This window comes from Labrus mixtus, chromosome 6 (assembly GCF_963584025.1).
Source record: "Labrus mixtus chromosome 6, fLabMix1.1, whole genome shotgun sequence".
NCBI classification, from domain to species: Eukaryota; Metazoa; Chordata; class Actinopteri; order Labriformes; family Labridae; genus Labrus; species Labrus mixtus.
The window spans coordinates 5,683,343-5,709,664 of record NC_083617.1 but is presented as its reverse complement, the minus strand read 5'-3'; the positions used below and the strand labels follow the sequence as shown (position 1 = coordinate 5,709,664).

At 40.1% G+C, this 26,322-nt stretch overlaps 1 protein-coding gene across 1 annotated transcript; it reads right to left on the bottom strand.

Moving 5' to 3' along the window:
* Positions 1-4,814: 4,814 nt before the first annotated feature.
* hmgcll1 (3-hydroxymethyl-3-methylglutaryl-CoA lyase like 1) lies at positions 4,815-24,989 on the bottom strand. The gene is made up of 9 exons (XM_061039618.1): positions 24,703-24,989; positions 22,012-22,089; positions 21,401-21,508; positions 20,926-21,021; positions 20,574-20,722; positions 19,716-19,779; positions 18,565-18,753; positions 7,471-7,596; positions 4,815-5,827 (listed from the first exon to the last, which is right to left on the bottom strand). Exons 1-9 carry the CDS (start codon positions 24,796-24,798, stop codon positions 5,723-5,725), a joined length of 1,011 nt encoding a protein of 336 aa, XP_060895601.1. The 5' UTR covers positions 24,799-24,989; the 3' UTR covers positions 4,815-5,722.
* Positions 24,990-26,322: the final 1,333 nt, after the last annotated feature.

The window sequence follows — 26,322 nt, the reverse complement described above, 5'->3', positions numbered from 1 at the left end:
AGAGCGATCGACAACGTCCATCGTGTCACGCTATGGTAGCATTTTTTAATCAAGGTATCACATCCCTACATGCACGTATACCTTCATCATCACACCCACTCACAGAACACACAGAAACTGCAGGAGCTGTAGCCTAGCGGGTACAGAGGCTATTGTCCTCTGTCACAGTGGCTGTGGATTTGAATCCGACTTTGACCCTTTGCTGCATGTTGCGACGGTCACCGCCTTGACTGAATACCAGGCTGTGACGGGGTCCTCTGGCAATCCACCCAAAACTTAAAAACAGGCGTAGTCGCAGACTGTAAGTGAAGTGTTTTTATTTTTGCCGGCCTCCCAAAGTGCAGTGATAGATATTTACAAAAATGCAAAAATGCAAAAACAGGGGAAAAAAGGATGTTTAGACTATTTACACTATTTCAAAAACAGAAGTCATCCAAAAACAAAATCCAAACAAACAGCAAACAAACAGTACTTCCAAAAAAAAAAAAAACTCTCGCTGTAACATGTTACCTTCCCTGTAACCATCCTAGACTGCTTGAAAGCAGCAAGCAGCCATCTTTTAAAAGCAAGAAGCCCCTCCCACTGGGCGTTATGAATTGCATAACATTTTAAACAAAACACACTTTCTCATGAATGAGCAATTTATAACCTGTTAAATTCATATGGTCTACTCATCACTAAATTACACATTTTCATCCATATTTTATTAACACCTCGGTAATGTATCTGTGGCGATACATTGAAAACAAACATTTAATTAACCAATCAATCACGTGATTACCAATGTGCGCCCCATCCGCCTATTTAGAATGCGGAAATGGGCCCACTCTGTTTGGCACCCAAACGGGACACAGCGGCGCGCATATGAAACGCACCAACGGTAATACTGCTATGACTCTCTCTCTCTCTCTCTCTCTATATATATATATATATGTATGAAAAACAAAAATAGAGCTCTCAAGTGTGCACCCTTAATCGCGCTATGAAACTGAGAGGGAAAGGAGGATGATGGTGTGATTTACTGAATGACTATAGGCGCACTGGCAGAGGGAAAAGTTTGGCGGATGTGTGTGTGTCAGCGCTGACTGCAGTCAGTGACGGAGCCGCTCCGTCACACAGGCTATTGATTCTGATTCCTAGAGTACTAGGACTGATCCAATTTGGAGCACCTGGGCCTGTTGCTCAACCCCAGGGTGGCTCTCGCTCTCTCTCGAATGCGACATGGACTCACATCCTCAACCATTGCACATGTAGGAAATTGTTCCAGTTTGCGTCACAACGACCCACACTTGATTTATGCCACACATCCACATCCACAATACTGACTTTACTGACAGACACACTCCATGTTTGATGTTCTCCAGTCTTTAGTTTACTTTGTTAAAATAAATCATTATTATCTGAAGTTAGCTGGTGTCCTTTCTCATATTTGTCATGGACTTTGAGCCAGGTTATGACATGGTTATGTCCTCCCCTACTCTCTCCTCCCAACATTTCCTGTCTCTCTTCTGCTGTCCTATCCAATAAAGGCAAAAAAAAAAAAAAAAAGGGTTGTGTGGACAGTCATTAGCTGTCTCTTTATAAAACTGCTACACATGAAATGCCCATTATATGACAGTATATTGTGTATTCTGGCTCTGAAATAATGTAAATCATGATTATTTTTGTACTTTCATGCCACAGAAGGAATAATATTTAGGAGACGAGAGGTGAAGCTGCACCGGCTTCACAGCTACGCGCTGTTTGGACTCCATCTTTCACCTCACCGTCATCATGTCTGGACCGTGGGAGGAAGCTGCGCCCACACACACACACACACACACACACACACACACACACACACACACACACACACACACACACACACACACACACACACAATGACTGTAAGTAAACTAACAGCCACATGCAAACACCCCCCCCCCCTGCTGGTTGAAAGCCAGAGAATTCCTGCTGTGCAAATGTAGGATGTATATAAAGAAGAGAAAGTTTAGGAAGGAAGGTGAAGGTCTGGCTTTTCTCCGAATGCTCTTTATGTTTAAAAGAAAAACATCTCCAATTTATTTTCTTTGTTAGGGTTAGGTGCTGCTTCAAAGTGAAGACAGTGTTCTTGACATTCTTCGTCACTCTTTTTGATTCCTGTTATCAATGAACAATTTTCTTTCCAGCCTCTTATTTTCTTTTACATCTTCCCCTCATGTCCCGCTCAGAGTATGAGCAACCTCTCACCCTAAATTTCCCCTCAAGGGGGTTCAGAGATGTTTACACCTTTACTGGTTTACTTTGCAATTTTCCTCCCAAAGAACATGTTTTATAGAGGTTTGGTTATCGCCGCAGCTTCCTCTTGAAATTTGGTTTTTGTGCAAGCGCCTGCAGGAATAACCTGAAAGCCTTCGGGTGACACTCGGCTTCAAAAAGATCCTGCTTCACTTAGTTTGGGTGACGGCTGCTCAGAGAAAAACAACAGCACATTGTTCCCAATTAAACTTCTTATCCTTTTTTAGCTGGAGGGCAGGAGATCGTAGTGTTAACTGAACGTCTAAAAAGCGTGAATGATGGTCTCCTGACTCTTTAAAACCAGCAGGTAAAAGTGTTTTACTTAATTTTCAGATTCTGCAAAGATACCAACTGTATTTGTAAAAACTCAGCAGAGAGGGTTGAAGCATACGGAAAGATATTTTTTGTAAGATATGCAAAAAGTTATTGCCTATTGTCACCCAAAAAAAATGCAAAATCTCAAAACCAGACCGACACATGAAAGCAAGAATTGAATGTAATGATCAAATAGTCAAAGTTGCAAATACAGAGCTTATGGATGGAAAGCTTAGACAAAAGACAAACTGGGAAAGATTGAATAAGAAAATCTCAATATCGATTTGACATCTGGACAGTGTACTTGGCAGATCCCTTGTTTGACTGATGGCAAACAAGGGATCGCGTGTAAATGGACTTGAATGGCGCTCCTCTAGTTTTCCAATCATTAAAGCACTACATGCCATCTTTCGAGTGATGGTGTTCTCAAATAGAGGATTGCTGACGCGCAAACACACCTTTATGCGCACAGACGCACACACAAGCAGCGTGCACAAACACCTGCCCAGTGACATTTGAAAACTCAGCTGAAGGCAAATCAAGCCTGCCTACTACAAACACACTTCTGAATGTACAATTAAGTGCAACTGATCCAGTGACCTGCACACATGCATAAAGTATACATTTCATTTTTATGTGCACATTCTCCTCAGACTAAAGATCAGACAAACTCAGCTGCTAGTTACCAACATTTCAGCTAATAAATCAACAAAACTCCATTCAATATTGATAAACGGACAACGTACATAATTCATAAGGTGTGCCTCACACACAAAATGCATTAAATGAATACCCAGCTGCCAGGAAAAGAGCACCTATAGGTTTTGATGTCTTCATAATAAAGCACGCCTGTTGTTATGGTTTTAGGGTATAAAGCATCCATGTTTATTCACTGTCCGGGTCTTGATCTCCAGCAGTGCCAGCTTACTGGTCCGGGGCAGTCTCCTCAACATTTTGTTTTTGTTTTGTTTGTTTTGTTCAAACGCTCTGTGGACCCTGACGAGGGTGACTGACCATCAGCAATGCCAGAATCCTCCGCAGAAGATTCGGGCAGGTGTCCTTCCTCGTCCCCATTTTTCGGCTTTTCATTTAGTGACTTGCGTTTCTAATCTTTATCAGCGCCTGTATGAGCCTCACTAGGTTTCATCATCACCTTTTTTTTTTGGGGCCCAGCAGCATAGTGGATCCCATGGTCATCAGAATAAACATGGTCCACCCTAAATTTAAGCAATTATAACAAAAAAGTATTTTTGACTCAAATAGTTAATAAGCATTAATTATTAAAGCAGAAAAAATACACATTTTGCCATGATTTGCTATCCCCTGATCGTAAGGGGCGTGAAACAGCCTGAATGTGTATAGCAATGCTGTGACCTTCACAAAAGTCATAATCCACTGATTGGATTGCAAGTCTGCAGGTAAGTAGGGGGTGGGGGCAAGTTGTGAGACATATAGGAGATGCTACGATTTTCTGAAATGACTGTATACACATTGTTTTTGAACAATGTCTGAAAACAGCTTTTCATGTACCAGGCAACCAAAACTAATAAGATCGTCCCTTTGATGAGATTCAGCACACATCACATCACTTCAGTCATTTGTTTTATGATCATGAGATGAAAAAGATTCTCCATCTCCATCAAAGTCTGAATCCAAAAAAATCCACTAAGAAAAATATTGCGTCAAAGCTAATCCCCAGGCTGTGATGGAGACGCAGATAAACAGTGCCTCGCCTTTTTAGTCAAACTTTCCTGCAGTGAGAAAAACAGACTTTTGATTGAGACAACATGAGACACCAGAGCGATCCGCAGCGTGGACAGCGTGTGATCATCTAACTGTCTGATGGAGAATGACATGCATAAATGATGAAGGAGGACCAATGAGGGTATGAAATTATCATATCCTAATACATTTATGCAAATGTAATTACACATTTTATTGTGTTCTCTATTCACAAGAGTCAAGTTTATTTATTTTCCCGGAGTCCAGCTGGCTTTCTTCTTCTCTTTCTTATTAGTCTGATTTATTACTCGGATGTAATGATGGCAATAACAATTAACTGACTGATAGAGAAACAGCAGCATTTCTTCCCTCCAGCGTTTGCAAACATAAAACAACAACTATCTGCTACTAGTTTCCACTTGTGAATCACACATCTGTATTCATTGACACCTCACTTTTGAATAAAATCTCATTAAAGCCCACTGAAACAGTCTGTTTGTATAATCTCTGTTTTATTTCATTTCATTTTAAAGACAGCACAAGATGACACAGGAGACACATGAAAACATTACATTACATGAAACACTAACACACAAGATCCTCCTGAGGAGAAGCTCATGACATGGTTACCCTTTTTTTAAATGGAAATAGTACGATCAATGGGCACTTCTTCAATCGTCTTTGGCTAACCTGAGATCAAAAACCACTTCAGAGAATTGTCTTCAATTGCTGTTCACTCAGGATCTGAGCGGGTAATAAAGCTGAAAGTATGAGGAGATGTTCTTATTAAAAACAGCACAAAGGGCTTCTCATGTGTTTGGAGCTTGTCTCCTCGTCTAATATGGATCACTATCAGAGTTCAGAAAGAAGACGATGCACCGGGTACTTTTTCTTTTTCTTCTTTTCCATTGGAGCCGCTGAACAACAAAACAAAACAAAAGTGACCGACATCTTCTGCAGTTAGTGTCAGCGCCTTATTAATGCAAAGAGATGGGTATAAGGCCACTTATACAGTAACTCATGACCTCATTCATTTGGACATTTTATCCCAAATGAATACCTCCTTCATAGTTTACTTTCACAACCTCTGACCATGAAAAAGCCAAACAAAAATACCTCACAAACAATCCGATGTTCCAGTAGATCATAATTGTCTCTCCACTACGGATTCTGAAAACATAACAATTGAATTGAAAGCTACATAAAGGACACACAAAAAAAAACAATCCCAAATACTTTGATGATTCAGGAAATAACTTGGAGAGGACCAGCATCCTTTAAAACACAGCAGCAGAGGCAACAGTTCTGAATGCAGCAACAACAGGGGAAGCACTTTGGAGGAAAAAACAAAAAAAAAGTCAAAGATTTCAACTCTTAACTCTCCCCTCGTCTTCTGTACAGAAACACATCACGGTGTCCTGTTTAGTGCCTGGGCCACCTTGGAGTTTGTTTTGCGACATAAATGATTGCAGATGAATTCACCGGCTTCTGTGACTTTGGGAAGGTTCACACCCTGCAAATAAAATAAAAAACAATAAAAAAAGACACAATCAGTTAAAACGTCAAGTCAACAAGGTGTTTCATCGCCATCTATTCCCTTCAGCAGACGTGTGTTCAACATGAGTCTGGTTCTGCCTCTTAAAGGAAGTGTTTGAATGCTCCTGTAACTTCTTTTTAATTTCTTAATTTTTAGTTATTTATTGAATTAGGACAGTGCAAATCAATCAACATATCAGCGAATAGCATCCATGTAAATATGCCGGGGCTAGCCCACAGGCTAAATTTCATCCGTAGTCCGAAGGCAGACAGATTTATAATTACAGGAAACCTCAGAGGACAGCCTACAGAACAGCACACAGAAAAAACTCACAGACAATTTTACACACAAATTGGACACAGTTGTCGCATAAGAAATAACAGAGCCACATGTAATCAGCTCATTCAAATTGCAGAATGAGCCAGAAGGCCCCCCAGAAGGGGAGGACAGATATTATATATATATATGAGTATGAGACTCATTTTTATTTTTTCAACCAATGCTTGAGTTTTCTTTTAAAGGTTATGTCGTTTTCACATTCCCTGATATGTACTGGTAATTTGTTCCAGGAATTTTTAATTAAATTTAGTTCTACGCCTCAGCACTAATACATGTACAGTCTACCCTGGTTCATGCTCTGGTATTTATCCTGATATTTTTCTTTTTCTGGGGGGGGGGGGGCAAGCCCATTTAAAACTTTAGAAACAAGACAAACATCCATGAAAGTTTGGAAACTGTTCAAAATGTTACTCTTACTAATGATATTGCATGTTGACTGCTTTTTGGAAGAGAGACTTAGGGGCGCTGGTGGTGCAGTGGTGCAGTGGTTAGTGCGTGCGCCCCATGTATGGAAGCTGTAGTCTTCCAAGCGGGCAGCCCAGGTTCAAATCCAACCTGTGGCTCCTTTCCCGCATGACTATCCTACTCTCTCTCCCTGATTTTTCCTACTCTATCTACTGTCCTGTCTCTCAAATAAAGGCACAAAAAGCCCAAAAATAAATCTTAAAAAAAAAAGAAGAGAGACTTGATGGGTTCATGCTCGCTGTTGTATTTGACCAGGTTGCATAACAATATGTTATATGAGAGAAAATATCATTGCATGCATGTACGCTTTTGCTGACTGTTAAGTTTGCTCAATGTTGCAAAGTGCTGTGCTCATGGTGGATTCATGTTGGGTCTTTGTAAATAATATAAAAAAGAGTAAAGTCTAGACCTGCTGTTTTTGTGCAAAGTGTCTTGAGATAATATTTGTTATGAATTTGTGCCATACAACTAAAGATTCATTGATTCATTGATTGTTAATTTTAAATTAAACTGGTTATGAATTGAAATGAACATGTGCAACAGGTGATAGAAAACTAAACTGTAGTGACTACATTTGTCCAGCAGGGGTAGGGGTTGTTATATAAATAGTTCCAGAGACGAGCCAGCAGCTCTGTGGGTTTGTGTAAGTTGTGCAAAAACCACTGATATTATAAAATAAACATTTACAGAGCCCGTGTGTTTGCAGAGCGGTCTGTTTATGTAAATGAACTCGGGGGGATTGTATGAGTTTGGATGATTTGTTGAGATCCAGGAGACGTAAAGTACAGCTGCAGGTCTGACAGACGCACACTTACAGTCTCAATGCCCATGCCATGGAGCATGTAGAGAACATCCTCTGTTGAAACGTTGCCAGATGAGCCCTGAGCGTACGGGCAGCCTCCCAGGCCGGCTACTGCGGAGTCCACCACACAGACCCCCATCTGCAAGGACACACAACAGAGACATTCAGGGCCTCCACACACACGGGCTTCTTCACCTCAGGTAAAGAAAAAAGCCAGGAAACAAAGATCCTTGGTGCTGTCAGATTGTTCAGCGCGCCCCCTGACAGCGCTGCGGTCGTGTTTTACAGCTGCCGAGGAGAACTGTGGGCTCATGTCCTGAGGATGAGTGGGCACAGAACGTCCCGTAATATGGCTTAGTCATCCTCTTTGTCAGCTCAAACCACCACCGCCGCATAATCACGGCCTTGTTCATACGAGAAGGGAATATTATAAATGTTGAACAGGAGGTTTCATATGTTTCTGATTCTCCTGGTTACTCATGTTTTTACAGCGCTACTCTTGCCCTGAAACCATGGGGATTCACTTTCTTGCCACATTGAGAAGACATTTTTTTTCCTGAGCCTTGAGGGTGTACTCTTACAGCCGGCCCAACAATACAGGACTTGTAGCATTACTGGACCAATGTGCAGTTGCTGCAAATAATCATTTAAGCCATAAATTATTACACTGATGACCTCGGTTAAAAAAAAAAAAAAAAGAAGTTTCCACCCTGTTGTGGTTTTTGTGCACATAGATGTATTTACATCTGCCATAAGTTTGTTTTCAGATGTTTGGCTCATTGGCTGCTCACAATCAAAATGATTGTTAGATTTTGTGGGAAACTTTCATTTTTTAATGCGTACACTTGCAAAGGTCTGGCCTCCATATGAAAACAAACGATGTGTTTTTAAATGTTTCTTTTGAATGTTAATAATTTGGTCAGGCAGCATACCAAACATCTTAAACTGCTGCTCTGGAAATATTGCTTTACTGCTTTTGTTCATGCTGAAAGAAGGTTGTTGTTTTTTTTATTTTGCTTTATATTTACATTTTTCATGTTTCACACAAGGAGACAAAAGTGCTGTTCTTCTTTTTCACAGAGGTGTCTAACCAAACCACCGGTATAACTTTGCTTTCATGCCACAAAAAGAAAAAAAAACAGAAAAAGAAGAAGAAGAAGAAGAAGCCAGGCCTTCAGTTTTTCAGTTTTTCAGTCATTACGGACGAAGGTCTCGGGATGTTTTCCACATGTCCCTGAGATCGCCATGAGAATATTAAAGATGTTTTCCAGCTTCCGTGGCAGAGCCAGATGTCAGAGGATCCCACAGTGAGGCGAAATTAACACGCTGATCCTCTCAGTGGCATCGGGTCATGAAGGACTTCAATCCCCCACCCCCCCCACCTCCCTGTGGAGCAGAACTGAGCCACTTTAAATTAAAGGAATCTCAGTTGCCTTTTTTTTTTTTTGTTCGAAACAATGCTGCTAATTGGCTGCTTTTCCTCCAGACAAGAACCTACTTCTTTCAGTGGCTACGTCTGAGCCAGTCGTAATTGCTGTTTGTGTTGGCAGAGGAAGAGGAGGAGGTGGGGTAGGAGGAGGAGGAGGAGATCTACTCCGGTGTGTGCACTGCACGAGATTTCCAGACCTTGGTTTAAGCCAGAGCAGGATATTGTAAGAGGCAGGGTTTTTTTTTTTTTTGGAGTATAAACACAGAGTTGTAATCTACCATGCCAATCCTCTCGCTTTCAGCTGCTAAACGTGTAAGGCCGGGGGTCCTTCGGCGTACTGTTTCCGAGAGGAACAAAACGGAGCCTTCAGCGGCGTGCGCTGCTCCTCTGGACACTAATTGTGCAGGAATTGGTGGTCAGCATCTCCAGCTTGCCAACGCTCAGTTAGCATCACACTGTCCAGAAACCAGATGTGCTCTCGGTGTTAAAAAGCCATATCCAGAGCGGCTGTGGCTGTAGAAAAACAATACATTCCTGCGTAAAGACACAGTGCATTTTTTTAAAACTCGCATGATTCGGGGTAAGTTTGTTGACATTCTATACTCTGAGTGGACGGGGCTGAAGATGGACACGCTCCCATTTTGGTTTCATAAGTGCGTCAGAGAGAGAGAGAGAGAGAGAGAGAGTATTCACTGAAGGATACGAAGCAGGGATGCTTCACCACTGGCTACATAAACTAGGAAGCTGAAAGAAACTGTCACAGAGCTGCTGCTGACGCATATATAACCTCCTCCCAGGAACACATAAATAAGCTCCACACTGGAACGCACAGTCCAGATATCAGAGGGCAGCTAGGAGACCAAACAAACACATAAAACATAAAATAAATTACATCTTTACATCTTGATTTATTTGAGTATTAAAAGTCTATAATCTCCATCAGTTTTTCACTTCCTATATCAACCTGTTCATGGATAACTGAGTCTCATGCATGCAGGACAACCGGCCACCGGGGTAAGGAAGCGGTCATACATAATATCTAATCAAACATTATCGATTTTATTTTCTCTAAAAATGACATGACTGTGGTTGGAGCTTTTAAATGTACTGAAAATAAAACGAGAGAAAGTGTAAAAAGAAGTGACTGACGACTGGAAAGCACAAAGTTCACACTCTCATTTAACACGTTTTAGATTCAGCACCATGTCTCTAATGACAGGACAACGTCATCTAAATGACTTAAAAAAATAGCAATAAGTCCAACTAAGGAGTCGACTTGAAGGTGTTTCTTAAACTTTGTTTAAAAAAGCGACCTATGGAGAAAAGTCTCCTCGCCTAAGCAGGAGAGTGTTTTCTGGATTCACACAACAACAACACAACAAACTGTTGGGCTTCAACTTGAATATATTTTGTGTTTTAATGTCTCATTTCTTGTTTAATAATGTTCTTAATGCTCTGTTTTTTCACTGTGTAAAGCACTCTGAGTTGCTCTTTGGTGCTGTATAATTAAACCTGCCTTACCTGTGTTGAACTAAAGGCTTCTAAAAGGTTTGAAAGGTAATGGTGTACGTCTTCGTGTAGTTCTCTCTAAAGTGAATTCAACCCCCTGTATAGTTTTTACAAATAAAAAATGAGCAATTAACACTGAACTTGTTCATATTTCAAGCTGAATCCCCCCCCCATCCCCTCACCCTCCTCAACCCATCCCCCCTTATTTTTAAATTATAATTATAATTATAAATATGATTTTTCTTTCGTTGCTTTGTGTTTTTTTTTTGTCTTGTCCTGTTTTGTTGTGTTTTTTCTGGTTGTGTTCCTGATTTTAAAAAAATAATAAAATGTTGCAATGCATTCTGAAGTCACTGTTGTGAGTGAAAACTGTAAACGAACATTGCAATAAAGCAATAAAGTGAGAAAAAAAAATGTTTCTAGCTGTAAAAATGGGAATTTCAACATCGGACCTAACAGGCGTTTTCGGCCAGTGGGCACGGGAGGAACTGCACGTCTGTCTGCACGTCTGTCTTTGCGGCATTCTTCAACACCTGAGGTTGCTGCTTCATTAAGTAGACGTACATGTATTTCTTAAAGTTCCTTTCCTCTATCTCAAAACATTTGATTCTGAGGTCGTATTGTGTTGTGTAGGTTTTCTTTTTTGAATTCATAGTTTGTTGAATCTTTAGTATTTGGTTTCAACATTTTGTGGTTTAATAAAATATCTGATTCTTATTTTAGCTCTACAGTGTGTAATTATTCATTGTTTGGATAATGTTGTTTTCCTTCTTCACCACTGACGTGTGATGATACAGGCGACAAATATTAAGTTTTAAACACATAAAACAATAAATCATAAAATCATAATTTCAACACCGCCCATCGATGAGCCAATAAAATGCATAGAACGAGATCTACATGAAGTTATATTGAAGTTATCACCACAATTACAATCAATCTTTGAATGTTAGTACATCAAACTCTTTGACCGAGCTACAGCCGTCGCGGTCGACCGAAGCCTCGCGCGCGGAGACAAAACCAAAATCCTGAAGATGGATGTTGTTGTTACCGGAGAGCTCGAGTGTGAGCACAAACAGGTTACACCGTATTCCCCAGCCGCAGCCGCCGCACACAATGCGCCAAAATTGCGGCTAAGAATAAATGATTTTCCTCGCCAAGTCTGTGAAATCTAAGTACATACGTTGTCATTGTGTGACCTGCCAGGAGTAGGTCTGTAACAAAGCCCCCCCCGCCCTCCCCCCACAGACCTCCTGGAAAGAAAAAAAAAGGTACAAAGACTGAGGAATGTCTTTCTCAGGAACAAAAGGAATGACTCAGGGCTGACAGCGCTGGGGGAATTCATTTCTCTCCCAGTTGGTGGTGTGGACTTCTGGCTCACAGTAATGAGAAGCTATGATCAAAAAATCTTTTACTTCCACCTTGCTTACGGCTCAGCGAATGGTGGGCTAAATATTCCCGGCTGCTATCATGCTCCGTGGCCACAAGGGCAGCTGCCATGAGTCATTCTAAATACGGTCCGCCGAGGACCCCGCTGAGCTTTTTACACTCTGACGTCCACAAATGAACGCACGTTTAAAAAAATCGACTTTATACGCATGAAAATTGTCGAGCTTCGCTTCAGAACACATGTTCCAATGTCACAAGTGATTAGCACCGAGGGCAAGTTAAGGATAAAAGGAAGTAAACAAAACCATAATCTGCCTGCAATAAATGCTTTTATTATGTTTTTATTTGTCTGTACGGACTTTTACAGCCTTCTTGTGCCCGGATGGTTAACTATGAGGAATGTTTTCAAAGCGTAAATACTCGGATAACATCTGGAAACTAGAAGAAAGAAGAAGATGAGTTTATTAGCTTTTTTATTTGCCAGTTAGATGGCAGAGTTATACTATCTTAGATTGCAAAATATGAGCTATCAAATACTAAATATTCTTATAAATGTTCTTCTAAATATCATTTGGATGATGTGACTGTTTTCTGCTTCTTTATTGTTATGTTTTTTGTTTTTAAAGATTCATTTTTTGGCCTCTTGATGCCTTTATTGTAGACATAGGACAATGGATTATAGGATAGTTTTGATGCTCATTAAACTCTCAAGAACAGCTGTCGATGTTGTGCTTTTTGTACGTCAGCACCTGTGTGTCCGATCAGACTTATTAACGTTGTTTCCTCTTTTCTAGATCCTTGCTTGTGTTGTTCTCACTCTCTGACGTACGTCGCTTTGGATAAAAGCGTCTGCTAAATGAATTGTAGAAGAAACATGCAGGATGAAGTGCAGTGAATATTTGTCCAACTCTAAACAAACAAGCAACAGTGAATCCATTCTTAAACGTTTTGTTTCACTTTATCGGAAAAATCAACTTCAGTATTTTATCTTTAAAAAATGTCTTTTTAAAAAATGTGAATTTATTTTTGCAACTTTATATTGCTCAACTTTGTGGAGCACAATGTTCCAGTGTAACAGATGAAGAGCAACAGGGACAAACAATCAAAATAAAAACATATCGAGTAAATGAAAACAATATTTCCTTCAAATAAATAATTTATAAGGGTTTTTTTCATGACAGAGTCGACTATGAAGAATGTTCTGGTGCAGTGAATATTTGTTCAACAACTTAGAGCGACAATTAATCAGTGTTTGACTTATTCTTAAAGTTAGATGGTAAACATCTGCAATCTAAACGTATAAAAACGATTGACTGTCTCTTCAGTAATGTGAATTATTTTACTACTTTATGTTGTCAAGCTTCGTGCAGCACGGTGATCCATCATCTGTAAGACTGTGGAAGATGAAGAGGAAAACACATTGAGTAAATAAAAACATCCTGTCCTCTCAAAAAAGGCTTTCTCTGTGTTTCTTCTTAAAACGTTGAACTATGAAGGACGATCTGGTGAAGGAAATATTTGTTTAACAAATGAAAACCATAAAAAAAAAGGACCTGAATCTTTTTTTTTTTTGGATTACAACTCTGAACTCTCATTGAATTCATTCTTCATCGTTCTTTTCAATACTGCTGATTTGTTTTGAATTGTTGGGTGTGCGGAGGCTGTGGTCCTCCAAGCAGACGGACCCGGGTTTAAATCCGACATGTGGTCCTTTCCCTGATTCCTGTCTCTATCCTCTGTCCTATCTATAAAAAGGAAGGCACAAAAAGCCCAAGAAATAAAACCTTGAAAGTTGTCCTGTAAATGCTACGTTAGCCTGTAGTTTCATATGTGCAGTAGGGCCGTGCAATTAATCACAATTTTTATCCTTAATGTAATATGATCCTTCACAATAGACACAGCCTGTAAAGTGTGAATTTGTCAATGTCAATGTCTACATTTGACCAGCTGTTTGAGGCCTGTTCATGTATAAAGGCCAAATGAAGCTAAAGCTACTTATTAGCTACCTTAGCATGAATTAGTTCCAAATTATTAGAGAAAAATACATTTTGTTTTTGGAATTTATTTATTTTGGATTAAGAAGGGACATGTTGCAAACCCAGATGTTCTGTAAAATATGAAGAACAGTAGATAGACCAAGAAACTGAGAGTTAAAGCTAATGTGCACTCTTTGCAACAAGTGCTTCCAGAGTTTCTGTGCGTTGCGTCTGCAGCTGCGGCGCCATTCATCACATGTTGAGCAGCGAGCGAATGAAAAGATCGTTTTCCACCGGCCCTTTAAGCGCAGCATTGTCGGAGAGTTCAACAGCCAAGCGACAGATGAGTTAGGAGCCCCCCAGGGCCCTTTCCATCCACCTAGCTCTCAGATGCTTTTGTCCACAACAGACACTGAATAGGTGAGCCTTTGTGCTGACACCCCCCCCCCCCCCCCCCCCCCAACCCCTCACATCTGCTGACCCGCCCAGCCCCCGATGAGCTTCCCCCCCTTCTGCTGGGACAATGCGATGCTCCAGAGAACTGATACAGCCATATCCGTGTTACCTCTGTTTTATGTCTGGATTTATGTCACTTTTAACACTCGCTGTGGGCAAAGTGGAGAAAAGCACCGGGACAGGAGAGACCGTCCACAGGGGTTTACATCCTAATTACATTTCTGAGAACAGTTTCTTCTTCTAAACAATATCTGTGTACCGTGATGGAAGGCCCCATAGGAAATATCTTGTGCTCATTAACATTCTGGGTTTTTTTGGGGTTTTTTTTTTCAGCGGGCAGTTTGTGAATCATCTCGCTTTGTGGGGGAGGCTTAGATCATGTTTCTTAATGCCCCTCTTCCCCGTTGACGGATGGTTCCTGCTTTTCCTGAGTGTCCCATTGTAGCTTCACGTTTGTTTTGTGTGTTCTCAATACTCGCCAAAACAGAGGACACATTCATGAGGTCCAAAACTGACACGTCGTCATTAAAGATAAGGGCACGTCCAGGTAAACCGGTGAGTTTCAGAAGGATGAGAGCAAACACATCTTGTTTTTTGAGGAGTTTTAAATAGAAAAGGGAATGTTAATATTATTTTTGGGATTTATATTAAACTTGATGAATAAAAAAAGTTAAAAAAAATGTTTATTTTTTGGTCTCTTACATTTATTTTAGAGATAGGACAGTGGATAGAGTCAGAAATCGGGGACGGAGAGAGTGGGGAACGACATGCGGGAAAGGAGCCACGTGCTGGACTTGAACCTGGGTAGTCCACTTGGAGGACCACTGCCTCCACACCAACCACAAGGCTACTGGCCACGAACCTGTGGCAGCCACTCGGAGGACTATAGCCTCCTCACATGGGGCGAGCGCACTAACCACTACGCTACGGGCGCCCCGTTAGACTTTTTATTTTTTATATTCAGGTCTAATTACAGATTTGTTCCCTCAACTGTTTATAGGTTCTTGTTTAAATCTCACATATATTTTTATCCCTGCACAGGTTATGTACATTTCTTGTATAAATCTATTTTTAATTGCACAGTTTAAGTTTGATTCATCGAGGGGGGAGGGAGGGGGGTGTCGGTTTTGCGGCTTAATTTGTAACGAATGTTTCATGTCATGTACGTCTTGTAACCTGCTACTGGATGCTTTGAATTTCCCTTGGGATCAATAAAGTATCTATCTATCTCTCTCTCTCTCTCTCTCTCTCTCTCTCTCTCTCTCTCTCTATCTATCTATCTCTCTCTCTCTCTATCTATCTATCTATCTATCTATCTCTCTCTCTATCTATCTATCTATCTATCTAGACTTGATTTTTGGCCATACTTCATGATATGCCCTTATGACAATCTGGGCAGGAGACTGTTTCTGACACTTGGTTGGTACTGATGTTTGGCCTAGATTATCTGGTAATGTGAGGGCGTCATAAATCCACTCTTTTACCCCCGGAGCAGTTCACTGATTCACTGGTGATGCTCTAACAATATTAAAAGTACCCGTTCTTTTAGAGGAGGATCATTACAGCCAATGGGTCAGAATCAGAAATACTTCACTAATCCCAGGGGGAAATCCAGTTGTTACAGCTGCACACACACACAATGTAGCAGTAGGAAATATAGAAATGAATTTAGAATATAAAATAAAATAGAAATAATAGAATAAGCAGTAAGTACCAAGTGAGAGCCACTGACTGACAAACATACAAAAACAAACAAAAACAAAGAACTCCATGTTTCCTGGAGATCACATGAGGTTTGTGATGATCCCTCTGGTACATATGAAAATCTTAATAGTATGATAGTGAGTGATTATTTTTATAGTGTGTTATATACACGTTTGAGATTAGAGAGAAAATGATCTAAGTTTTTCTTCATGTGTATGATGATACATTTTCTTAGGTTTTTTTGAGATGCTGTAGTCTGCTGTTTTGCCCACACTATGAAACAGATGTTCGAATGTGAGAGATCCCACACATGACAACAAATTATCATACCAGAGGAAAATCTGGCATGCTTATTCTTTAGAACCATTCAAATATCGGGACTTTGCTTTGGCTGGCTACACAGATTTTCAAATCTGAACCGATTGATCCTCCAAACGCACACACTAGACGATCCGTCCAGGCTGTGAGACCACACACTTTCTGGTTTGGTGGTGATGATTCCACAGACACGAGATCTCACAGAAACTCGCCTGATCAAACTTGACTTCAGAAGAAAAACCAATATGGAAGACAAGCTGGCTGTCCTGGTGTGCGTTCTGTTTTGCATGAGACGTTATAAAGGCACTTTTACACGTCTTGTGTTGTTGCCATGATTCCACAAACTCGTCTTCTTTTTCACGTTTCCACTTGGCTCGGGGCAGAGTTGGGTTTATGTTCACTGCCATGTTTTTGAGCTGTAACAGTACACAACATCCGATTGGTGACGCGTCCTGGTCTGCTCTCTGTCATTGGCCATCACTGGTATTACACTGGCAGCAGCCTGATACGATTGGGGGCAAATCGAGCACAAAATCGCCCTAAAATTGTCTCGTGTCTAGCCAGCTTTAGGACTGGCCGAAGGGGGGGAAATCCGACCCAAAATCGGCACCATCATCTTGAAGTGTGTACCCTTCTTCAGACTGCCTACTTCAGCCTGGCACACACTCAAAGGTTTGTAATGAATATGATGCCACATGTGGTTATTATCTTACATGCTATGAAATTCGATGGGATTTTAAACGACCTTAAAATGCCAAAATAAATGTAAATCAGCCCCAAATTAAAATGTTGAAGAGCTTTTAACATCTTTTTTGCCTGATTCTTGTTAAAAAAAATAAACACTGCTAATCCTCATTTTTTGTCATAATGAGGAAAATATGCTTCCTTTGAACGTACCGTAACGTATGTCTTGAAAAACTGTCCGACAAGATGGATGAGGAGCAGCTCAGCATGTGATTATCCCCAGCAGAAAATGATGATTTAGAGCCTTCAGAAAAGACTTGTGATCTCTACAATGTTGGCACTTACAAAAGGGAAGCTGAAAGATATCCTGGAACAAGAATCTCCACTTCAACTTTTCTTCGACATCTGGATGCTGCTCTCCGCGTTGTCACGAGTAGCAACATTGATTTATGCAAAGGCCGGGCATTTATCCATGATCGGCCTGCGGTTCTCCACAACAGTATTCATATTCATCACACAGAGAAGGATGTGCACGAGGAGGGGAGGGTGCCCGATGACTCCTTGGCGAAGGGAGAGCAGAGAGGGAAGCTGTCGAGCAATTTAGCATTGGAGGCTGATCAAATGAATGATGCATCACTGCTTTGTGGTTGGAGAATCTGAACTTCCTTCCCCGAGCTGAGCGGGCCTCCTTTTCAAACCATGCCAGTGTTTGCAGGCTCTCTGCTGCAGACGATCACGAAGGAATCTCTAACAATTTCAACACCTCTTACAAAGACCAGGCCATTTTTTTTTGGGTCATGATTGTCTTCACATAGCAGAGGTGGATGTCACATCTCTTCCTTGAATTATCATGGTTTTTTTTGGGGTTTTTTTGCTCAGAGAGGCCCGAGGATTGTTCACCGTGTCCTCCTTTAGGAGCGATCTCAAAGTTCCCTCTGTGTTCAAAGATGATTATTAGATGTTTGCCAGGTTTTTAATGTTTTCAACACCTTTTTTTTTAAGGCTTTTTCCAAGAACTCACACGCCTCTTGGCCCACTTTTCGGTCCTTGGAGCCGTTCCCGTTCCTTTTAAGAAAACTTTGAGAAATACCAGGCGCCTTAAGCCATTCTTACCCAGAGTAAGGCAGCTCTTGTACCACAGTTTATGTCCGAAGGATGGATGGATTTTTATGAATCTGCACTTGGGATTAGACAGTTGTTTGTACGGTATTTCTTTTCAACAGATCATCTTCACTTTTTTCATTTATTATATAATTAGAGCTTTGCTGATGGACTGATATAATGGAGCTTTTTCTTCTTCTAATTTGAGTCTTTTGAATAATATTGAGCATCCCATCACAGTAAAACTGAATATTTGTGTTTGTTCATCTTTGTTTTAAATCATCCTTTACATTATGAAGCTCATGAGGCAACACTTTGACGCCACAGTGGGTAAAAGTTTGACGCACAAGTAAATAATAATACATGTAAAGTTTTTTAATTTCTTATTTTTGTCTTCATGTCCTTATTTGGATCTCACAATGGACATATTAAGAGCCTTCTTCATCACGACTTCTTCTACTACAACACCACACGAACACATCCCCTCCCCTGCTATTGACGCTAAGCTATAGTCGTCTCAGAATATCTGATGAGTTCTTACCTGGAGAGCGATGAGGATGTTAGCCAGAGCTTGCCCGTAAGTGTCATGGCAGTGAACTGCTAGAGCGCTGCTGGGTACTTCTCTCATCACACTCTGCAGCATCTTAACCATGGAGCCCGGGGTACCAACGCCGATGGTGTCCCCCAAGGAGATCTCATAACAGCCCATTTCATATAACCTCTTTGCAACCTAAAGAAAAGGGAACATTTAAAGTCTCTTTAATCATTTATATTCCAACTCTCAGTTACAGGAGGAATATGAAGAGGTTGAAACCAAACACAGGACACCATTTTCATTCACATGACGTTAAACTGAAAAAAAAAAGAAAAAGGGAGGGGATTTTTTGACCTGGATCCAAGTCAGAGATGGTTTATACTTCAGGAAGAAGAAAAAACACCATCCCATCCACAGGTTATCCAATGCTGCTGAATAACGAGCCTGTCTTTTGTAGTTTAGATACAAAAGACAGTTCAAATCTTCATTTATCATCGTCTGATAGACGATTTACGCCTCTGGGAATCAAATGTCAATTTCTACATAATTCCGGTGAAGCCAGTGGTTAGCATTAACGACTTCCTGTCAGCACCCGTTCATCTGTCGAGTCTCAGTTCAGTTCAACAGCAGAATATAAGTTATACAGCGGGCTTTCACTCCGACTCACTCCAGTGCTACGAGCCCGGAAAAGAAACCGTGATTTTCTAATGATTTACTTACAACTGAAGTGAATTAAGTTTGCAGAAATAACAATATCGTGATGCAGGTCTGTTCTCAAAAGGAGAGGAGAACTACTCTCTACTTTTCTTTCTTGCTGTCCACACGTTCTGTTTCTCCTGTATACACCAAAGCCTGTTGACACGTTATTGGTCAATACAGCTTGGACTACAAACAGAAGCCAGAACACTTCCCATGCTGGAAATCAACACCTCGTGTACAGATTCTACAATTTAGAACCTGTAAATAAAGATGAAGATATGCAAACATTTCAAAATGACTAATGAGTCTTGCAAAGGGGTTGCATTGGTAAAAAGGCCCAATAGTAGTATTTTGCATAGAATTAAAATGCATTTATTATTCATGGGAAATATGTAATAGCCAGAGCATTGATAACAAGTCTACATCAGCGCCATGTTTCGTCTTGAATGATTTCTCACCTGAGCAACTTTGGACGGTTCAATGTGTCCCTCGTGGGGGCATCCAAGGGCACAGGACACATATCTGAAAATGGACATTTGTGGCAATTTGAATATTTTCATGTAACGCCTTATGCTGTTTTTGATTACAACAACAACTTTTTTGAATGCTACAGCAATACACTTTAACATGGACAACTTCACGCTGCTGTTTCTGTGTTCTTGATATCGCTGAAGTGACATTCAACAGACTAGCTTACTGATGCCTGTTGATGTTGTTGCTGTCAGATGGACTGGTTTCTGTTTCAATGAGGATAATGTAATTCTGATGAGTTCTTGCGTTTGTTATTCTGGCTCTTTATCCGTTTGTCACTGAGATATCTCAAAGGCAAACAAAAGGATTTAGAAGATTTGATTGCTGATTAGACTTTGTTGGTTTTCCAGATCATTGTTCTGTGCCATTTCTGAATCAACAAACAGCACTTGGCATTTGGAAAGTGACAGTGTTGACATGAATCAACTGTCTATCTAGTGTCTTGAGCTCTTTTTGGACAGAGAGGCTCATAAAAATCAGAGAAAACACAAATTACAAGTGGCAGCTTGCCGTTCCGTGTCTGACAAAAGGCACAGCTAAATATATAAAACCCTGTTTGGTTTGCGTTAATGTCCATCTGGACGAGTGGTTTCTTTATGCATAGATATAACCTGGTGAACATCTGGAAGTTTGCTTTAAAGGTATCATTACTCCTACATATAGAAACCACAATATTTGAACAGTTTAAATTTAGAGATTATCAGGGCATAAATCAGAGTACAACCTTAGATATGTGCTTTCTGTCATTATAAGTGACAATTAACATCAAGCGTACTACTACTAACCCGCGCACTGGAATTTGTTGCACTTTGGCAGTGTTAATGACTTCCTGAAACCTCAGCATGCTTTCATCAATAGAGCAGTTAATATTTTTTTTACTGAAGGTTTCAGACGCTGACCCGAACACCGCCACCTCAGTAGCACCAGCTGCGACCTTAAAACAGGAGAGAAAAACAAACTTGTATAACCGCTTTTAACACCGTGTTAGAGTCACAGTTACGTAAGTGCAAGAATGATCTGCCAAAAAAAAAAAAAGGACTGTAGCGCCAAGATTTAATTACAATTGACAAGTACGGGTAAACAGTTATGGTTTATAGCGGGGGGAAATATTGTGCTGATTTGAAAATGTATGCTTACGGCATCCTGAAAGCCTTGCATGTTAGGTGTCAGAACAGGGTACCGAACATGAGGCGCTCTCTGGATGCCTTTGAGTACATCAGTGTGGTCGGCCATCTGAATGAAGGGGAGGAAAACATATGATGTAGAAAAATAAACCTTTAACATCATCTGAACGTCACGTTCCCAGAAATACATTACCTGCACATACAGTATGTTTTCACATGCATCTAGGCTGCATAATTATGTTTTTGAATATCATACTTATAGTATAAACAAATAGGTGGCATGATTTTTTTCTTTTACAGGAAGTAAAAACCGATGCATTTTCTGACAGTCAAAACAAGAGGGTGGCTTGAGTATCTCAAAGTCTTCTTTCTAAAGCATATTCATGTCCAAAGGAGGAGCACATTTTCCTCAGTGCTTATGCAGACAAGAAAGAGAGCCTAATAAATCACTCAGCACTCTCTTGCCGTTCACAAAGAAGAGTTATTACCTGCGGTACCCACTTTGAAGACACAAAGCTGGTGGCCTCGATCACAGTCAGGCCTGTTCCTGAGAGCATGTCTATCAGCTGGATTTTCACCGCTGTCGGAACAATTTCCTGGGGAACAATGAAACCGCTCTTTCTGGATTTGATTCCACTCACGATGGGAGGTACAACAAGCACATATCTTGCAGGTTTTGTTTTTTTCCCCTGCTAAACACATTGATATCTTCATTCATATGCTGACACTTGTTGAATATTTAGAGCTCTCTGAAAATATACAATATTTCTGTGTATAACACTTTGTGGTAAATATTGTTAGCTCTGCATTGTGTGCATTCTTGTAAAGCTACAGGCCTGCTGTAAGGAAATGATAAGCAGTGACATGCTAAGCAGAGTAAACTAAGCCAGGAGCCATGTCATCTTTCTTATTCAATTTCAAAGAAAATGTGAAACACATGCCCCCTGGCAATTATGGCACACAACCCATATGTTGTGGATTATATTTTGTATAAAAGAAACAGGAAAAAAGGGGGTTTCCAGCTTTGATAGTGTTTAGTTATACAAAACAAGGGAGGACATAAATAAATGAGATTCATGACTGAAATGACAGTGTGTACCTTTTCATTTTGAAGTCCATCCCTCGGCCCGACCTCGACTATTTTAACAAAGTCTGGGTACTCATGTCCTGTGATGGTCTGGAAAAATACACAAAAAGACAGAAAAGAGTAAAGAGAGGAGTACCACTCAACACAAACACTTAGTCATTCTTCGTGCGAAAGAAGCTCCAGGACAAGTTATTTCTAACGCAAACTGTCTGCCCGAAAGCCAGAGGAAACATGAGACCCAAAACATAAACCTGTCATGCCATTAGGATGCAAAAAAAACTCACGAGATGTGACACAGAAAAAAAGACTCGGAGAGGGGTCAGGGTAACTCCCTGGTAACTCCACAACCACAAGAGATTTTTAGAGGATCAGGGTATTTCCTGATTTTAACCACATTATATCTTGAGAAAAAGAATGTGTCAAGGTGAAATGGTAGGCCCATATTTCTTCAGAGTCCCTGAAGCGTAAAAAAAAAAAAAAATCTGCACATTGATAACAATTTGAGCACACAACATAGGCTATTGACATGTGTAGAACAAGACATGTATCGTGTGCGCACAAGATACTAACTTGTGGGATCAAGATATAGGCCTAATATTGTGCACACAATCAGAGATATTATTTTTTTTAAACTTTATGGGACGTCAAGGGCTCCAAATAAACTTTTAGGTAACATTATTATTCATGCCTATCTGTATCCCCGTCAAAAAATGCAACCATAACAAATAATTTCATATTAACTCAGTACCCACGCCATCGGCTATTTGTCAGAGTTTGGTACTCTGCGTATTTCAAAGGACAATAATCTCCTATTGTTTAATGCTCCCACTGTACAGAATCGCTTTAATAATAACTTAAATAGTCCTTTATTTAAGATTTTAGAGGAAGCGTTTCTCGATAGAAGAAAAGCCCCTTTCAAATAATGCTCCATGTAGCCTACTGCACAGAGCCGCACGGTCGCACATCTCGACGGGTAGCACTTCTCGATAGAACACCTGTTGGCATCGAGCAGCGTTTTACGCCATCTGGCTGTGTTTCTTGCGTACCTGACAAATGCAGGTCCAGTTGCACTTCTTCTTTTAACGCTGTCTAATCTCAATAAACGGAACGAAGTATATGTGTTAAACTTCACCAACTAGCAAACTTATGTCTCGAAACACTTTCTGCTGAAGCTAGCTTGTTTATAGTACTGGTTAGCACAGCAGTGGTGAAAGGAAACAGGGCTAACTACCAAGCTAGCTTCTGCTCGGATTAGTGTGATGAGCTAATCGTATTTATTTACTCTAGAAACTTCTACTTCATTTGAAGGGAAAATAATGCACTTTTTATTCACAGTATTTATTCACAGTATTTATTTACAGTATTGTTTGAATTAATCCACTGAATATTGCTAGCTGTGCAAGTCAATGCATCATTATTACAGAACCTTTGATTGATCATTTTGAGAGTTTGAATGCACATGCTTTGACTTTTAACTGTGGTATTACTAAAGTTACAAAAGGGGAATGCAAACAGCTTGACCTCGACCATTCAATAAGTATAAAGGTTGTAAAAGATTAATTGAGATTGAAGATGAATGCACTAGCTCAATTGCTTTTACAACCTTCATACTTATTGAACGGTTGAGGTCAAGCTGTTTGCATTCCCCGTTTTTAACTTTAGTAATACCACAGTTAAAAGTCAAAACATTACACATTAAAACTCTCAAAATGTAATTCATGTACAAGAATCAAAGGTTAATTATGCATTAACTTGCACAGCTAACAAGACTCAGTGGATTAATTCAAACAATTTGTGTATAAATAATGTAAATAAAATCTGCAATATTTTCCATTTCAATGAAGTAGAAGTTTCTAGAGTAATTAAATTAGCAATTGAGCCAGTGCAATTCATTTCAATTCAATATTGCAATAGGCTACTATTTTCTAATGTGCAAGACACAGTATATCCTCTCTCTGCTGTATACTTTGTACCTGTGCAATACATATTTTTCTACTACCGAATACATTTCTCTACCTGTGCAACATATAGATTTTTTTTCTAGGCTACTTGTTGCAAGTTACTTCTTTTACTGTGCGATACATCATCTCTTCTTCTTTGAATGCAAATTGTTTTGAGCTGTGAATGCCTTTATGTTTGTGCACTTAGATGTGAAGCATTTCTATATTTGTTGTACAATTGTATAATGAAAATGAAGGCTTTCTATTCTCTGTTTTCTTTCCTAAAAGAGCCTTAATGCCATATTTAGCAGATTTGATTCAATGTTAATTTTTAATCTATGAATGAATACAAACATGTGACATGTAAGTGGTAATTCAAACAGTTTGTCATCTAACAGAAGGTTAAGCAATTTCCCTCCTGCCAAATTATCCCAAACTTTTTGGACTGAGGCAGCAGCTCCCTGGAGTTACATAACAGAGGAAAGTCTATGGAGGAAACAGAAGCACCCTGAATATATCTTTTGTCACATACAGTCAATTAGAAAATAATTTACCATTCTTATTTTTGAGAAAATCCCCTCCATCTCATGTTAAAATAAAGCAAGATGTCAATGGAGAGAGAACTATTATATAAGCAGTATGCAGCATCAGCGCTGTCATCAGTAGCTGGCTGCTTTACTCCTGCAGCCTCTGTCATGAGAGAGTCATGTGGCAGAGCATGTGCAGCAGATTAGAAACAAAAAAAAAAAACAACAACGCCCACCTTCTCCTCCTGCAGCCAGCGTTTAAGCCACGGGTAGTCCTGGACGAGTTGCTCATAGCTCAGGCAGTGCTTCACTGAAGTGGGTACGTTACCCATCCGAACAGCTGCTGTTCAGTCCGCTGCACCTCAGTGTCCTCTGAGACCGTCCTGCAAAAGGCTGCTCAAACTAATCTAGCAAATTGAAGCATCAGATCAATACGCTAATGCAGGCCACGAGGAGGACAGAGAGCCTTGCTGCATGAGGGGATGGTATGAGAGGATGACTGCATGCGATGAAGGATGACTCAGCAGTTGCTATGGCAGCCACATCCCTGCTATGGGAGGGGGGTGAAACAGAGAGGGGGTGGGGGGATGGAAACTGAGAGGAAATGGTGTAAAGCAAAGTGACAAGTGGAGCAATGTGGGAGATATGCGTTACACTTTTAAAGGGGGGAAATCTAGTGATGATATTATTTGGAAATATTAAATAGGTGCGTTCAGGAACAGAAGGAAGAAAGTACATTTTTTAAATACAAATTCTAGTTTGCTTCAATAGATCTGTATAGAGATGTTTTCCCTGTGAAAGAGGTTTTTAAGACAAAGTCAGTGTATGTTTTATATCTCCAATAACAATAAGATTAGATAAACATTGAACGGTTCTACTTAAAATTGGAGTCTTCTGGGAAACAGGCTGCTTTGATTGATCTCCTGTGACCTTAACATTTGAGGGGTTTCCACTGCCAGACGTGACACTGCTGCCAATGTCAACTGCATGGTGTAATAAAATCTCTTGTTAAGCCGGGGCAACATTTACCAGAGAAAGAGCCATTCTTCGGAACCCAGATGTTAACAATAGAGGGGGCTTAATGAAGTCCTAGCATTCAACCATCTCACCACGCTAAACTGCTCTGTGATGAGAGACCTGTGCCTCTCTCAGGGGAGGAGGGCGACTCGTATGATCGGCCCTGAGAAAAAAAAAGCCTTTCTTGTAGCAGACTTCAAGGTTGATTTCTATCAGTTGCCACCCCCTAAAAGTTTCACTGCCTTTTGGCGCATTGCCTCTAATCACTTATTCATGATCCTCTAAGGAACAGGAAAACTGGTGCAGCAACTTTTTACTGTTGATTATTTAGAAAAAAAAAACTTTTTATCAAATATAAAACTTTTAACGAAATATAATTTCTATTAAACCAAATCAGTACTGACCATTATGATTTAAGACTGCCAAAAACAATTTCACAGTTTGACTGTTTTATTGGGCCTTTAATTGTTTTATAGAGTATGTAAATCTTTGCTTGAATGAATCAGAGCCTGGAAATAATGAAAAACAGCACACTGAAAAATATCTAAATCAGTGCATATATAAACCTGTTACACTTTCTACAAGAAATGTTTTTGTTCGTATAGTTGTTTAAATCATTATCTTATGCAACTTTTTATGCAGGGCAATGATCCACTGATTTCTTCATTGCAATTATTTGAAATTTTAATTCTGCATTGCCAGAAAGACAACAACTTTTTTTTCTTTTTTTTTTACAGTAAATGTATCTTTCTCTGTGGCTCTTTCTCTATGGCTCTTTCTCTGTGGCTCTTTCTCTGTGGCTCTTTCTCTGTGCATGATGACTGCATCAGTCGATTAAC

Coding starts and splice junctions, on each gene's coding strand:
- hmgcll1 (XM_061039618.1), bottom strand. CDS start 24,798: ATGGGTAACGTACCCACTTCAGTGAAGCACTGCCTGAGCTATGAGCAA. Junction 22,090..24,702: donor GCTGGCTGCAGGAGGAGAAG/GTGGGCGTTGTT, acceptor GTATTTTTCCAG/ACCATCACAGGACATGAGTA. Junction 19,780..20,573: donor CAACAAATTCCAGTGCGCGG/GTTAGTAGTAGT, acceptor GTCCATTTTCAG/ATATGTGTCCTGTGCCCTTG.